The sequence below is a fragment of the Sprattus sprattus genome (assembly GCF_963457725.1).
Source record: "Sprattus sprattus genome assembly, chromosome: 17".
NCBI lineage: Eukaryota > Metazoa > Chordata > Actinopteri > Clupeiformes > Clupeidae > Sprattus > Sprattus sprattus.
In genome coordinates, this window is record NC_137915.1 from 5195737 (window position 1) to 5213878 (window position 18142).

The 18142-nt window shown below is 40.6% G+C and overlaps 1 protein-coding gene across 1 annotated transcript in view; it reads right to left on the reverse strand.

The window, feature by feature from the left end:
* The window catches only part of LOC308378252 (B-cadherin-like), a gene marked incomplete at both ends in the record, with an annotated part of 29226 nt that extends 15518 nt beyond the window's left edge, over positions 1-13708 (reverse strand). Inside the window, 4 exons of the mRNA XM_080855113.1 lie at positions 8404-8517; positions 8770-8871; positions 11241-11296; positions 13609-13708. Of these exons, the coding sequence (XP_080711239.1) occupies positions 8404-8517; positions 8770-8871; positions 11241-11296; positions 13609-13708 (372 nt within the window). The remainder of the gene's footprint in view (positions 1-8403; positions 8518-8769; positions 8872-11240; positions 11297-13608) is intronic.
* Between the last annotated feature and the right edge of the window lie 4434 nt (positions 13709-18142).

Genomic DNA, 18142 nt, shown 5'->3' on the forward strand with positions numbered 1-18142 from the left:
TGGTGCCATGCAGGACAGCAGCATGCACGGTGTTCAAATGATAACTGAGTGAGCTAGTGGAACTATTGTATTTCAATACCGCATTAAACAGAGAACATTTGACTTCTTTGCCTGAATTAACAATGTTGAAGTGGTCCCACACCGCACTTCTTTTCGCTCGCTTCATTTTGTTTTCAACCGGTCTCTCGCGCTAGCGCCCTCTAGCGATTAATCGTGATTAATACATTTTGATCGAGCAACCTCTTAATCGACAATTAATCTAAAGTCGATTAATCATTTGCATCCCTAATTTCAACCCAGGAATTTTTAGGTTCATTTGAGAACCAGTGCATTATTGCCTTGATCTGGGCTGCCCAGTAATACCATAGAAAGTTTGGCACTTGTAGGCCCCCTCTATCATATGGCAGATAAAGTAAGGATATCCTAAGTCTTGAGCGCCTGTTATTCCAAATTAAATTAGTCATTAATTCCTTCAGTTTAGGAAATAGGGTAGGTGGGGGGCTAAGTGGGATAGATTGAAAAAGATACAAGAATTTTGGTAAGATATTCATTTTAAGTATGTTTACACGACCAATCAGAGATATGGGAAGATCTGACCATCTCGTCAGAGTATTACTGGTAGATGATAGAATTGGGTTATAATTTTCTGAGACTATATCTTGTATTTTGGGGGTGATCTGTATCCCCAAGTACTTAAAGCCCTTGGATGCAATATGAAAATCGTTCCCTACTATAACATAATATTAGACTTGGTTTTGTTGACTTTGTAGCCAGAGATTTTTCCAAATGTTGCTATTATGTTAAGAAAGGCAGGAAGGGATTGTGTCAGATTTTTTTAAAAGAGTATGATGTCATCTGCAAACAGGCTTATTCTGTGTTCACATCTTCCTATTGTTACTCCCCGTATCAGAGGGTGTGATCTAATTGTTAAGGCCAGTGGTTCTATGGACAATACAAACAAAAGGGGCGACAGTGGACATCCTTGGTGTGCTCCTCTGGTAAGTTTGAATGGTTTGGATGTCATGGAGTTTGTCAAGACTGCTGCAGTGGGTCCATTGTATAATAATGAAACTAGGGATGCAAATTATCGATTAATTCATTAATCATTAGTTGATAATCTTATCGATCGACTTTCGATTAATTGATAAGCGGCGTTTTTCACCTGAGTTTCAGTGCTTCAATAGGGCCTTTAAAAATAGGCCCTATTATTATTATATTACATTACATTATGATAATTCTATTCTATTCTATTATACATTCCTCAAGTAATTATGCATTAGGAAAAGAAAGCAGAAAAGTTTTTTTTATGGTATAACAAAATCCATTCATTAATTAAAAAAAAAAAAAAAAAAAATTATGGACTGGCTCAGTTCTTGCATTTGAAACAGACATAAAACAAAAAAGAATAGAAGAAATTAAATAGTGCCAAACAGAATATTATTGAGCCTATAGATTATGAAGAAACTGCATCTAGGCTATTACAAGCTAAATAGCCAACACAACTCTCTGAAGTTTAACTCGCGCTCACGGTAGTGAGGGATAGAGTAGTTACATTCTTAATGACAAGCCATCAGGCAAAGGTAAGCTAGCCCGCTAACGAGCTAGGTATCTAATCATTAAGCCTGAGTGAGCTAGTCCGCTATCAAGCTAAATAGCCAACTCAACTCTTACTTACTTACTTACTAACTCTCATGAGCCAAACTCGCGGGCACACGTTAATGATAACTAAGTGAGCTAGTGGAACTATTGTATTTCAATACCGCATTACACAGAGAACATTTGTTTTCAACCGGTCTCTCGCACTAGCGCCCTCTAGCAATTAATCGTGATTAATACATTTTGATCGAGCAACCTCTTAATCGACAATTAATCTAAAGTCGATTAATCATTTGCATCCCTAAATGAAACCCATTTAATAATATTTTGTCCCAAGCCAAATCTAGGGAGTATATCAAATAGATATGGCCATTCCAACCTGTCAAAGGCCTTCTCACAATCCAGGGAGAGTAGGGCCACATCGGGGGATCCATCTTCTATATTGATAATATTTAAGACTCTTCTAAGATTGTGAAAAGCTTGTCTTCCTACTACAAATCCATTTTGATCTTCGTGAATCCCATTTCGACTTTTAAAACATCCGAGTTTGCTACTCAGAGTCTTTGCTACACTTCCTACTTTGTGTTTGATAATTAAAGAAAATCAACAGATGAATTACCTTCTCTTTTCCTTGTCACAATTTTGAATTTCTATGAACTATCCAATAATCGATGCAGCTTGCATTTCAACATAAAATGGATGTGTAAAAAAAAAAATTCGAAAAATCCCCACCCCTAATTCAGAGGGTCTCATAATGATCCACCACTTTCAATTTCGTTCACTTTCAACAATATATGCATACGTTATAAGTGACTGGAGTTGTGAAGTGTGCATAGTTTGAGGGTCTGCCACGCCCACACCCTTCAAACTTTGTAAAAGATTCTAATAACTTTTAATTCCCCATTGCTGAAGAGTAACCTGACCACGTTTGAAGGCATCACATGCGATGTGGGGAAACAAAGTGTGGTTTCCAACCACCAACAGGTGGCGCTATAGGTGATATCAGTCAGGCATATGTACGCGTTTGGGCCGGATCCAGCGTCCACCCTAAGACATTTTCTCTGGATCAAACAATGTACGCAAGAGTTATAAGAGACTTTGCGTTTTGTGGCAAGCACTGGCAAGTTGGCAAAGTTTGAGGGTCTGCCACGCCCACACCTTCCGACTAATGAGAAATTCTAATATTACTTTTAGTCGCCCATGGCTGATGAGTAACCTGACCACATTTCAAGGCGTTACCATTAAATCTGTCGGAGGAGTTCGATCAGATGCGAGGTGTGCAAACGCCGTCAAAACGCATCTTCCACTCAAAATGGCCGACTTCCTGTGGACCTGCCACCATGGCGTCAAGAGACTTTTTGGTGCGTCCAAGCATGATGAAGATGTGTACCGAATTCCGTCAAGCTACGCCAAAATAACCCCAATGCGCAGGGTTTTTTGCAATGTTCTAGGGGGTGCTACACAGCCATTTTGCTCCATCTATGGACAAAAACTCTACCGAAGATGGACGGTTACAGGCTTGATGTCCCTCGCAAATTTGGTAATTTTTCGAGCACTTTGACATATATGCGATTAAAACACCAAATTTTTGCTTTTTAATTTTTAACTAGGTGGCGCTATACATGTAATGACTGGTTATGGTATGGGTTGACATGGCCCCTTAACACAAACATACAAGAACAATTTGGCCTTCCAAGGCCCTACGGTTCTCGGGATATTCGAAGAAAACTGTGTCACGCCACCTACAGGCCAGTTGGTGTACAACCATATTAATCCATGTATTGCATGCCCCCCCCCCCCCCCCCCCCCCCGTGAACGGAATTCCACGAAACTTAACGTGCAGTCAGAAGGTGTCATAATGATCCCACATCTCCGATTTCGTGCAGTTCTGACCTTGTCAACTTACACTTAACATTTTTTACAACACTCCCTTTTTCATTTGTAACTAGGTTGACCTATACATGAAATAAGTGGTAGTGGAATGGTTGACGTGGCCTCTTAAGACCAACATACAAAAAAAATGTGGTCCTCCTAAGCCCTACGGTTTTCGACCTATTCACAGAAAACTGAATCGCCCCACCCTCTTTAAAAAGGGGTCCAGTCCGAGAGGGGTGCAACGGATCAAAACGAAAATCAGTGGTTCCACGCTAATCTAGTGGGGCTACATGCCCATTGGCGGACCTAGTCATTTGGGGGCCTAAGGCGAACATAGCCAGGGGCCCTCTTCATCCGTCCTTTTAATGCAAAAAAAGGGCCACCTCAAAGAGGGGGCGGACTGGGGGAAAAAAGTGGCCCGGGAGTTGTCTGTCAGAGCGGCCCACTTAATATACGGCGCATTGCCCACTCAATGTATGCAAAATACCCATACACTTAACATAATTTTGGATGATTACAAAGAAATAACATTATATATGTTTTTTAATAACATTTGGATCCACAAATTTGCCTGGATGGACACATGGAATAAAATGATACTGGCTATTGTAACACTCCAAGGTAGGTATAGATGAATATGCTTAACTCTGGGCTAGTATCCTACATTAAGCAATATCAATTTTTTTTGTAGGCTGATTAACTCATACAGCAATACCTTTTTGTATAGTAGATGGCAGCACACAATCAAAATATTTCCCCTCTACCTACATAGCTACAGTAGCTAGTTATATGGAAGAAAGTTGCATTCAGGAGCCTTCATAAGCAAACATGATTTGGCTCCACATTAAATTATCCCACTTTTTCATTATCCACATGTCTCAAATGTTGTATGATGCAACATAGCTTTACAGGACACATAAGATATGTCCAGTAACAACGTAAAGAAGGGGGCAACATGTAAGTCAAAACCAACTATATTTATTGACTGATCTCGAAAGTATTGGCTAACAAAAGCTAAATAAGTCTTCACAAAGAAAATAACTCAGTGTAAGGGCAAAAAGCGAACATTCACACTGTACAACCTATGAAAAGTGACAGTGGTAGCCTTACAAATAGAGGAATACAGACCGCGTTAGCCACTTCACGGCGTGCTAGCCATGATTTTCTTTCGTTCCAATTCTTGGATGTAGGATTCCACCCTTTGTAGAAACCTGTTGAATCGATACATTTGGTGTAGTCCTAATTGTTTTGTTGTCAATTTATCTTAATTAGTACGCCGACTAAAAATGAGTTTCTTTCAAGGAGTGACTCCAGTTGTTGCACTGAATGTTAGACATCTTGACAGAATATGCCTTGACCGTTTTTTTTAAACACATACGTCCTTATACTTATGACGAAAGAATGGAGCATGGCGAGCCCTCCCGGAAGCCATGGAAAATGCATTGAGAGTGTCGCTGCGGACTCACATCAGGCGGGTCCTCACATTTGGCAGCGACAAGCACAACTGTTGCGTGACTGTTGCCTGATTCGACATTTGGTAATTTCCGACAGAGAAAAAAAATCTCCTTTTCCTGAAGGCAGTTCGTCGCCACAATCGCCCTTAAGGTCCGCCGCCACTGGTTTGAACCATAGATATCTATAATAAAGGCTAGATATCCTGCCTGCGTTTCTGGCCGACGGAGTCGAATGTCCGCACATTTCGGCCATTTTGAGGACAGTATAGCTCACTCCCCCTTAACATTGTGTTGGTAGTGGTACTTTTTAAATAACCAGAACTTGCTCAATTTTCAACCGATTTTCAAACGGGTTGGTTTGTTATAACCGTAAGATATTTCTTATGGCACTACATACTTATGAAGAATTATAAACATAGGTTTTCATATGAAAATAACATTGACAGGTCTCTGACAGGTCTCGTTTCAAGGGAGTGTTCAATAGAGCAGGTTGCACAAAATTCTGGCATCTTCATTGGCAATAAAGTCAGCAATTTCCTGTCGAAATCATAATGTAAGATGTTTAACAAACCAACCCGATTGGGAATCATGTGCAACTTCAATTGTATTATGTGCAACTTAAGTTATATTGAAAAGAAAGAACAATTACTCGCCAATTGATGTAAAATGACTGATACACAATAGCCGTGATACACAATTAAGCTGCACATTTCAACATGTTAAAGCATCCAGAATTATTACCCAGGTAATGACGATTGTAAATCAAGTCATTTGTAAATCCGTCAAAATTTCCGCGAGATAAGAGTGTAAACGATTGTGAAGATCACTGACGTTACCTAACGTACCACTGATCCCTACCGGAAGCATAGGCCTACTGTCCTCAAAATGGCCTACTGTGCGGACGTTCAAGAGACCGCCGTTGCACCCCCTTGTTTGAACTTTATTGTAGAAATGAACAGAACAGAACATACGATGGGGTGTAAACATCAGTGGTAATGGTAGTGTTGCATGCTGGGTGTGTGATTATGTGTGTGTGTGTGTGTGTGTGTGTGTGTGTAGGGTTGTTAAAGATGTCTACGAGCGAGACATGCAAGTATTAGGCTAGAGTGATTGACATTTAATAACAAATAAACATAGTAAGACTGACGGAGGAGATTAGATTAGTAAAGAAAATAGTAACCATGAGTGTGAATACAGGTCACTAGGAGTAGTATAAAAAGCAGACAGTGATACCTGTTGGTTATCATTAGAGGTATATATTGTATTCTGTGAAGCAAGGAATACTGTCGCGACCGACAACATCTGCGGGAGGGCCGGTTGGTTAGACTTGGGCCATCCAATCGGCCCATCGGTGCTTGGTTGGGCATCTCGTCGAGGGCTTTCTGCTGGGTGGGGGCCTAAGGCAGTTCCCTAGTTCGCCTCAATGGTAGGTTTGCCACTGTACATTCTCACAAAAAGTTGTGCACCCTGGTGTTTCAGTGTCCCGGAAATCGTTGACAGAAAATCGACAAAATAAAAACAATAAACAAATACAGTGTTTAAAGTCTTTAGAAAATGTCAAGTTCAAGCCAGTTATAGTCAGATTTATTAAAATGACATGCACCCAGTTGTCTCTCTGATAGGCCAAGATCAAACTTAGTTACAGTAATATGTTGTTTTATCCATCTCTGGAGCATTCTGAAGACAGAAAATCTCCTGAAAAAGATCTGTGGTCCCAACCAACTTTATGAGAATGTGCAATAATAAAGTGCTGATTGGAGAATGCGCACTTACATTCACATGCTAGTTTTTTCTTTACATTAGCAGGAAACAAAACAAGCTTATACTGTTCATATTAATTTGTCAAAACAACCATGTCAATGCTTGCTGAGTTTTGCGATCAATGCATTTAACATCAAACATTTAGATAAGTGCTCATAAAAACATTTTAGACTTTTGGTAAAAGACTTTTGGTTTCAGCGCATGCCAAGGCCCTGGCAGAGGACATGGTCTAATCAACTAAAACAGGACACTCAATGGCTTTGACATTTATGAATTTTTGCCTCCATCCACATAATCTCTTTGAGATGGAAAAAGAGTTTATACACACATGAGTATTCACCAAAGGGAGACTGACCTTGCAAAAAATGTTTTATTGTGACTCACCCAATATGGCAGGACGATGCCTCAAGCTCTGTTCATTCATGTGAGAGAGCACATGGCACTTACCTACCTACCCACCTGTGCCCTACTAATGTTGCAGCGTCGTCATGGCATTCCTCCTTGAGTGGCTTTGATTAGTCACTCCTCTTTACCCACACGCCCACTGTGCAGCTTCGGTTCCGTCAATACAATCAATGAGCTCATCATTGAGATCAACGTTTACACATGCTGACGTCTACACATGCTGACGTTTACACATGCTGACATCTACACATGCTGACGTTTACACATGCTGACGTCTACACATGCTGACGTTTACACAACATCGACTGAACAGTCACCACTGTCCGTGCTTGTGAATGCTGGTTGAGGTGTATGTACACACACACACACACACACACACACACACACACACACACACACACACACACACACACACACACACACACACACACACACACACACACACACACACACACAACACACACACACACACACACACACACACACACACACACACACACACACACACACACACACACACACACACAGAGCACATAACTATTTTCCAAACATAGCCCTTTTCTGTGCCAAGGCCAGATGCATTCCAGGGAAGATTATTATCCTATGTGTTTGTTTGCCTATAAACTCCAATATATTAAACAAACAGTACATTTGTAAACTGACGGCATGAATTGTTAATTACATAACTCAAAAGAAAAATGGAAAATGAAATCAGCCGAGTTCTTGCCATTGCTGTTTAATATTTGGACCCTGTACTCAAACGGTATCCCAAAATGGCGGACATCAGAACTGGAATGGAGTGCCAGCGAAGCCTTTGTATTGAACCTGTGGAGGAGCCAAAGAGGAGACCCGTGGTAATATTAGTGCCAATGAGCCTGATAAAGTAACACTTACGAGATAGAGTTTCTGTAGAGTACATTATATCCAGTAGAAAACAAGAATCTAATGTAGCATAATCTATTCTTTTCTATAGTCAAACACACTGCAAATGTAACTGATCCCACAAGTCCCAGTCAGTACCTGCTTGTAAGATTACATTTAACTAGGAATAAACTGTCTACCCAGGCCAGAAAGAGGTTCTGGAGGAGAGAGTAAGAGCTGTGAGCTTAGGTTAGAGCAGAACAGACAGGATGGTGGGGTGAAGGATTGGCAGAGGAAATAATGAATGAGGGAGAGGAAGAGGTCGAGTATAGAGGACAGGAAGTTAGAGAAGAGAAGTAACGAGGAGAGGATGGATGAGACTGAAGGAGAGGAGAAGATGATGAGATAATGTATTTCTTTAAAGGTAGAGACATAAGAAAAGGTCAACTACCTGGCCCTGGGACATGAGCCCTGTGGAACTGAACTTGTTCCTTCTCACAGAGCCGGGGTTAGGGGCTCCACCGCCCGGCTTCCCCCAGGTCCCAAACTCCATCTTCTCTTGGTGCTGAACAACAGAAATTCAACAGTGGTAAACTCAAGAGAGCATTTTGGAAGATCAAATGTATAAATGGCCCTTGGTTGTGTAAATTATATTAATTGAGTCAAACAGCTGCTTATGCTATCTCGTCTGAAACTATGCAGTTTACACCTAGGTGTAGGTGTAGTTGTTTTAACCTCTATATAACATCACTGTTTCCTTTTTTCAGTAGAAATAAAAACATTTTCTGTGTGATGTTGGCAGGCTTGTCTGACTCACCTGTCGTTCATCATGTGCGTTCCTCCCTCTCTCCCTCTCCATGGTCTGTCGTCTCTCCTGCACCTGCTGCTTCAGCTCAGCGTAGTGAGCGCTTTTCTTTTCCTACATCCACCACAAAGGAAAGGATCAACTTAGCTCTGTAGGTTTTTCTATTATGCAATGTACATTTTCAGAGTTCCCCTCCTATGAAATGCATAGAAATTAAGTTGTTGGGTTGGACCAGTGGTGTAGTCCAGGGTATACGCAGGTATACGGAGTATATCCACTTATTTTTTAGTCAGCATTGAGTATACCCACTTCTCAAAACAGGGCGTTTAAATCCTGTGCTGTATGGGCTGCTTAAAAAATAAATAAGAGTACTCCAAGGACCACTACACCACTGGTTGGACCCCCTTAGCAGCTGTGATGTGACGTGCGTGACCAAACTTAGATGACTGAATAATGTCACTTCAAAAATGTGATGCTGTACTGAGCTGATTTATACCTTACTGATTATGTCTGAACTCTTCCTGACGGCCTTTGAACCACTGGCTGTTTCAGCCCTCTGGGATAAGGGAAGAGAGACATTACACTGAGCCATTGCTTCAGTTACGCTTCAATATATTAATTAAGCACTTACAGCACAGGACAAAACTACATTTTACTTGGTATTTGTACCAAACCCAAACTTCGTTTCATTGACATCTTCCTCGCTTCAATAAAGCTTCAGGAACAGGAGCTATGTCAAAAGAAGACTAACAGTGTCCTCTAGTGGTGGTCTTTTGGTAAGGCTATCTGAGGAAGCCATGTAACTTTTAGACGGTGTCAATTAACAACTTAATCTTGGTAAAATAATCACGCAGTTCAAACCTGAGTGGACATTCTGGAGTCATAAGCGTTCCTCTCTGGCTCTACCCATCCATTGTTGGCTTTAACCGGCAGCAAGTGTTGGCTGTCTACGGTGGGAGAATATAGTCTACATTCAGTTTATGTTAACCTGTGAATCAGTTTTGTCCTTTAAATATATGAGGATAAGGTGGGAGAACATAGTCTACATTGAGTTTATGTTAACCTGTGAATCAGTTTTGTCCTTTAAATATACGACGATAAGGTGTGGCTCAACAAAAAAAACTAAAAACATACCTTCATTTCTCCTGATTACTCTTGACTGTGTTATGGTATAATCAGTTCTCTGTAAAACAAAATGAGAAACAGAAATCAATAATTGATGGATGTTTGTACATGTTTGGTCGAAATATGATATACTGTATATGTTTTTGTATTCTCCTCACCTTTGAGTATGGGACAGAGGGGGCTCTAGAACTACATTGGATCACAGGAGGCATTCTCACATACTCAGTTTGATTGGTTCTGTGTTGTCCTAAAATGAAACAGCCATAGTTACGGTTAAAAACAGACACAAACATATGGTTTCTTAGACTCTCCTTAGATTATTTTTTAACCTTGAGAACATGTCGAGGACTCTGAAGATTAACCAGACATGTTTGGTGTGTATCATGTTTAAAGCTTTTAGAATGACACACCTGCCTGAAGCCCTTTCATGTCCCTGGCTGGGTAATCAAAAACATGTTTTGTTTTGCGGTATATTATGTCCTCCAGGCTTTCCGTAGGTGATATCATTGCAGAGGAACCTGACAGCTTTCCAGCTTCTCTGACTAAGAAAAAGCAAGCATTGATGTGTGATCCAAGAACAGAGAGTTCTCCATCTAACATGACAACATTATCTAAGATCTGTTTAATAGTGAAGGATGAAGGAAAACATCACAGATGTGTTTTTAATCTTTAGATATTAATGATCAGAGTAGTATTATTGATTTAGGAATGCATGAGGACATTTCTGAGCTCACTCTTGTTGCGAAGAAATTCTCTCTCATAACCATCTGCCTTCCTTTCGGATTGAGACTGAAAACAAAGAAAGAGCAAGTTGTTTTTTTTACCCCACATTAATTCTTCTTTGTCTGAGTTGTGCTGAGCCAGTTGTTCTATGAAATTGTTCTATGAAATACTACCTGTTGTTTTTGAAAACTGAAATTCTAGCAAGTCCTAAAAAAAAACTAGCCTGTGGTTATTCATAAACCAACTGAACTTATAATACGTCTGAACATCTCTGTGTCGAGGACATTGTGTGAGTTGTAGTTATAGTTCTGAAAGCAGGTTATGTGGGAACACGATGGATGCTGCTTGTTGTGGGACGATGGAGGAGGTGTGTGAATCACCCACTCGCTGTGCACAAGTGCATTCACACACTAGGCCTGAGGTCAGCCTTTTCCACCCAGCAAAGGGATTACATTTCTTCAGAGACAAGTGTGCCTTTTCACAGTACAACAGCCTAGGGGAAATCACTGTAAACTCAACAGTGTGCGTTGATGAATCACATGAGTCCCTGTACGCAAGCAGGTAGTGCTAGCACAGCGAGCGCTGAATGCCCTCACTCGTCATCTCAGCATCTGGACTGTGTTTAGGTGACTCACCACTCTGCTGGCTTTGTCTCCAAGCGTGGTTATCTGCAGTGTTGATACCCTTGATCCTGCACACAGGACAGAAGGTTGTCATCGCAGACGTACGCAGACAGGTTTTGAATGGTTACTAAGTGGTGGTGAATGACGTTCAACATTATATCGACGACTTTTTGAAGGTAAATGGTTGATGGTGTTTGGACACTAGGACTATGAATGATGAGAGATGGACAGTTCCGTAATGGAGTGTAAAACAGAAGACTGAGGAAAAAGCTGAACTACCTCCAGTATGTCTTTGTTTGGTTGTTTCCTTGTGTGGCTCACACATCTAGAAATCGTATCAAACCATTGGTTAATTTTAAGACTTGGACCCTGAAAACATTCATTTTATAAATCCACAGTCATCAAGGAAACTTCCTCCCTCACAAGATACCTTTGTTCGCACGATGGTATGCTGCTCAGGAAACGTTATGTCTACAACAAGAGTGAAAGTGAAAGAAATTGAGCATTATAAAACAATTATTTAATTATCATTCTGTATTTGTTTAATGATTTATCTTTTTTATCAGTAATTAAATGAAATGGTTTAATTCTAGATCATTTACCATCTGTGAGTCGCTGAATATCCTCACTGTCAGGAGATGAGCTGTAAAGATTTTGATATCACTGCATTGAAATCAGGGGAACAGACATACCACCCATACCCACCACGCACAACAGGTTCTTACTCAAAAATGAAGAAAAGTATTGCGTAGAGCTATTTTGATTACTAGGGTACATTAATTTGACATATACCATAACATGCGCATTGAGTTCAGCACCTCAGAGGGCGGACCAACGCCTCATTTGGGTGTGTCTGTCAGGTGGGCATTTCATGTAAAAAAAATTGAGGAAGGTGCACTCTCCCATTTCCTGGTTTTCAACATCTGTCAGGCACATGTGATCTTATTTCTACACAATTTGACGGCAGAGCATTGACCAATCACTAAGCCTAATTAACTAATTTCAGTAATTGTGATAGTGTCATGAAAGAATTGCCTTCATCATATAGGAAGCCTACGTATAAAGTCATAATATGTTCTATATCTACGTGATGTAGAAAGCCAGGATTTAAAGAGCCTGGTCAGATGCTCATTCTATATTTTATTTCATTTCAATTTTAGAGTAGGTATATGAGAAAACTGAGTTGAGGCCGATGATAAATATGCTTCCCTGCCACACACCTCCTTAAAGAGCAAAAAGGGAATAAATCGTGGCAGACTCACAACAACAATTCATCTGATATTTTCCATTTCATAATTATATTTTAAGTTCGGCTTAGCTTTTTCGCCATTAGAGAGTAGGCTATTCACTTCGTTTCTGAATGAATATTAGGCCTAGTGTTTCATGGACTTCTGTGCTCTTTCCTGAAAAGGAGTTAATTACTGTGTATCACTCCACTTAGAGAATTGGTGTTGTGGGATCAATACTTTTCTCTCGTTTACCTGTTGGACTTCTGCTGGGACAGTTTGCCCTAAATTGGTGTTTTATTTTGTTATTCTCTCTATGGAGAAAACTAGACTTCACAAAATTAGGCTGCGCATTACTACTAACCTCTTCCTTTACCTTTCCTGTTTAACATAAATGAAGTCCTAAATATCTCTGCTTTCAGGCGTGTTAATCAGGCCTGTACTTGTTAAATAATGTGAAGACCATGGCAATGATTCCACTTTGGAGGCTTGAACTGTGCTGGGCTCTTAGTAGTTCATCACAAGATGTTTAATAATGTCACCATGACAACGACTGATGAGTTTGTCTTGAATAAAACAAGTCATTACAGCATGTATCAGAATTCCCCGTCTTATGACTGGCTATCTAATGTGGCCCTATTTGAGCAATATCATGACGTCACAGGGACTAAAGCTGGGCCCACTGCGTTTCAAATGAGGACCCACTGACATCTTGTTGGTGAAGAAATGAAAAAAAGAAAGAAAGAAAGAAAAAGAAAACATAAAAAAATGTTTCTGCATTTGTGAAAGTGGAAGTGACTCTATGGCAGAGGTGGTGTAGACACACACACTCTGAAATCCACCTCTGCATTTAACCCATCCAGGGAGGTGACACACACACACAGTGAAGGTTACACTCTAACCCGGAGCAGTGAGCTGCCTTTGGTGGTACCCGGGGAGCAGTGTTCGGGGTTAGGTGCCTTGCTCAAGGGCACTTCAGCTGTGGATGTGGGCATGGGAGAGCAGTGGTCTAGCACTTTCCCCACCCACATTTTTCCTACTGGACGGGGATCGTACCGGCCACCCTTTGGTTTCTGGCCTGAAATCCTAACCAGTAGACCACGGCTGCCCCAACAGCAGCTTCAACATTAACAACAACCAATGTTTGCCCTTACTTGTTCCGGACACATCGAGTGTGTGTGGCACGTGCAGGCCGGTGGCTGGTGGTGACGCGTACTTCATTCGTCCATCCTTTGCTCTCATCTGAGGGACCATATAACTTCTCCACCACCTCCACACTCTGCCTGCCCTGAATGGATGACAATGATTGGCATATCCATTCCTTTCAAACTCTTCTGATTCTCGACTCAGCTTTACAAACTTTGTCATGCTACACTAACAACAAACACTTTTTAATCGTAAAGTTCATCCACAGTTTGTGTATTTGTGAAACCAATTCTTTCTTATTCGATTATCCCCATTCCCCATCCCCATCCAATCCAACACACACACACACCATATTTTTTTCTGGTAAGCACTGCAGTTCAGTGGGAGTTGATAATCCATTTCTCATCTCCATTGTGGCTCTGGAAGACTTGATAGATGTTCTTCTGAGAAAAGAAACCACATACAATTTGTCAAATTAGCCAAACTGAGGCTCAAAATGGTTCTCCCTCCAGTCAATCTTAAACATTTTTCGTTAGGGAGAAAGAGTTCTGTATGCCCAATTAGCTTACATCAGGTGGTCAAACCTGGGGCCGAATTAAGCACACAAGTCCGGCAGACACGGCAAGAGATATGGAATTCCGTCCGAAATATTTTTGGTGATAATTATGACCATTATGATGTCATTGTCAACGGACGTCACACGGCGACCATGGGACATACATTTATGAACTTGCAAAATGCAGTGGACAGAGGGTCGGCTATATGATTTTAAAAAAAAAATCCTACATATGTGGATTTCTTTGACATTTTGTGAAATAGTGACGCCTAATGAACTATTACCCAGTCGATCCATAAGAGTGCGTTGCAACACAAATAGCAGCGTATTCTCTGATGATGGAACGGACTTCATCGTGGATTTTTGTCTCTAAAACGGTGGCTATTAAAAAGCGGTTATAAATGACACTTTTAATTTAAACTCTAATTTTTATTTCAAGTTGGATAATGATATGCTTGTTTGCCATTGCATATCAAAAACTTTGACATTTTGTGAAATAGTGACGCCTAATGAACTATTACCCAGTCGATCCATAAGAGGGCGTTGCAACACAAATAGCAGCATCTGATGATGGAATGGACTTCATCCTGGATTTTTGTCTCTAAAACTGTGGCTATTAAAAAGCGGTTAAAAATGACACTTTTATTTTAAACTCTAAACTCTTATTTTAATTTCAAGTTGGATAATGATATTATGCTTGTTTGCCATTCACGACATAATTATTCTCACAGACAGTATGTCTATAACAATGATTAAGGAGAACCAAAGTGTATGTACTACGGAAGCGGTATGTTCTGTGCCCGATACATTTCCAGCGGAAACTATTTGAGATTTAATTGGGAGGAAATGTTATAAGGGCCAGTAGTTAATCATTGGAAGACCTAGCCAGCCAAAGAAGTGGCGGAAGTGAGAATTATTTGGGGAAAATGCAACACTATGCTTAGCATAGAGTTACCTGAAAACAGCTCCGAAGCAGATCTGGTCCTGTTATAGCTACGGCAGACCAGTATAAATCCTGTCAGTTCTCTCTGCATCGAACAGAGAAACATCGTTGGAGCCCATGCGTTAGGTTCAGGGAATTGGTTGGTCTTTTCTTGCCTGTCTACCCCAGGGCGTGAATTAAATATTATTTCGTGTCTGATGTTAAATAAAAAAAAAAAGATTGAAAGAAAAAGCAGTTGCAACACAAAATTGTAATCTCTGATTTATATTATAAAGTATAACATACGACATATATATTGGTGCAGTTTTGGACTTACATTATATAATATAATATATTATACAATCATATTCCACAACGCGGCATTCAGGATATTAACCAATTACATAAAATTAAACAGGTTTACGCTCTCCACAACGCTCTCCAGCCACTGCCGCTGACCTACCGCATACCGAGAAACCTGTAGCAGGGGAAGGTGGGTGGAGGCGGGGGAGAGAGCAGCGGTGAGTCACGAACTTCCCCCTACGCAGCAACGAGGACGCTAATGATGTTGCCAGCAGGCAAAAGCACAGAGTGTGTGTCCAACTCAGGATTAAGATCCATTGCGCAGCTAAAAAAAAAGAGAAGGGATTTCCCACTGTATAGCAACGTAGCAACGTGGCAGTTGGCATAGCTTAGGGTACTATTGCTTGCAAGTCAACCACGCATTCAGGTGAGCTTTATTTGTGGTCACTGAACATCATGATCATAAAGTGGATTATGCAACTAGCAAGGGCCGTACAATATTCCTAAATCAAATTGATGTCATAGCTAAATAAATAAACAGAATAAAAATGTATCACCCTGTAAGATGATCTGATTGTGTGATATGGTTGTGCTTAAAGGTGTGTTTCCATGCAGGGGAAAAGGACATTGGTTTATAGCTGTTTGTATATCCTTAAGCAGACACAACAGGAATCCAATCATTTCATTAGCTGTCTCACTATCCACCCCCACACAAAGGGGCACGCTTGAATTGGGCGCATCATTAATGCCTGAAGGCATTGCATATGGATCAAGGCAAACAACCGTTGGGAAATGACACAGGTATGAGGCCAGCGCACATTTAGTCTACCTGTCTTTCTACCTTTTTTTGAAGATAAGCTGGTTATATTCTTCAAGGTAAGTTACTAAGTGTATTTGTTACTTATTTACGCTGTCTAAAATACCAAGGTACTGTGGCTGGGCTGTGGTAGTACCATTCTTTTAATTTTGGTTAAACCATTTTAGAGGGTTATCCTAGGATTCCTTCAGATGCTTGATGCAATTCGACAAGTAAACAGCTGCTTGTTTCCATGGGAGCAATGGCTTCCTTCATTGTGTTTTTGCTGACCAGAATACCTCAACGGTGATTTGACAGAAGGTTATCTAGTTTTGTGCTGGGCCCTCACAGGTAAGGAACAAGGACAGGTACACCCACACAGCCCAGCAGCTTTGCATTGTTCGGAAGCATATGTGGAGATCTGTGTTCACAAGGAATCACACTGGTTATACCATTCATTGTTAATCATTTACACAACTTCAAAAGACTCTAGCTATTTTGTCACAAGAAAGGGGATTCCTCTGCGCCCCTTTTTTTTAAGCTCCGGGCCACCCCACCATGGAGGTGTTTCTAACAAAACGTAAGTAATGACTAGTAACTACTTACTTTGGGCTACACACACACACACACACACACACACACACACACACACACACACACACACACACACACACACACACACACAAAAACACACACACACACACACGCACACACACACACAAAAACACACACACACACACACACACACACACACACTCAGACCTCAAAAAAAGAATCAAACATCAATTAAATTCAGACATGCAGGAATGATAAAAGATCTCCCACTTGAAAACAGAATGTTGTTTCACAAGATATGGTTTCATATTCCTTTCGCAGCCAAGCACAGCAAGAACTTGACAGACCCTGAGCGAGAGCCAGAAACAGAAAGTCCCCTTGGGCAAAGAATAAATGATTTGTTAAATGATGGTATCAGACCCATTTGCAACAACCAGGCTTACTAATCACAACTCTGTGCACAGCGTGCAAGTGAACTACAGTCACTAAACAAAGCTAAGAGCCTAATTGAGGCAGTTCACTTTTCATGAACCATCCACAGAGGCAGATCATTTGTCATTAGGTGCAGGACCTGGTGGCAGTCAATAGTGCCACAGAGAGCAGGCATCTGAAGATTTATGTAGGCTTAAATAAAAATAGCAAACCCAAATGGCCTCTTCAATGACCTATTAGATATTGACTTGGTATACAATAGTCTCAGATGGAACAGAGGTCATTATTCACTCACGGGGGCTTGGGTAGGGTTTGTATTTGGTCTTAAATATATTATTCTAAATTTGTGTCATCCACGAAGAGGATGAGCAGTGCTCTATTGATCCCCTCTTCATTTGACAAACAGAGTGCCCCCCCCCCCCCACACACACACACAAAGGAAATCAATGCTAAACTAATTTGTTTATACTTTAACATTTTAAATTACTGCTGATCATAATCCCATTCAAAAGGGTGGGGAGGACACTGCTAATATGTCTCTATGTAAGCTTAGAAACTAAAACAGTGACCTAATGGCTAAGTACTGGGTACAGAAGTTGTATTTACATAAAGAAATGTTGCTTTTAATACTGATGTGTACAAGTAGTAATTGTAAGATACAGTGTAGAAAGACAGAAAGCTGTTGCAGTTAAAATCTCAAACAGTGGAATAAAAGCCCATCCTGGTTAGAAAAAATAATGTCTTTATACCACACAACTTAGATTGTGAGTCTTTTTTGGTGAGAGGCACATTTAAAGCAATCTGTTAATGGTTATGAAGTGTACAGTACGGCTACATGGTACTTTTCTATATATTGGATAGTAATGCAGATATTAAGGCACTAAATTAATATACACATGGAGATTGATTTTAATAGTTTGGGCAGAACCATTTTTTTGTAGACACCATAAAACAACCTCTCGCAAAGTGCAGCAATAC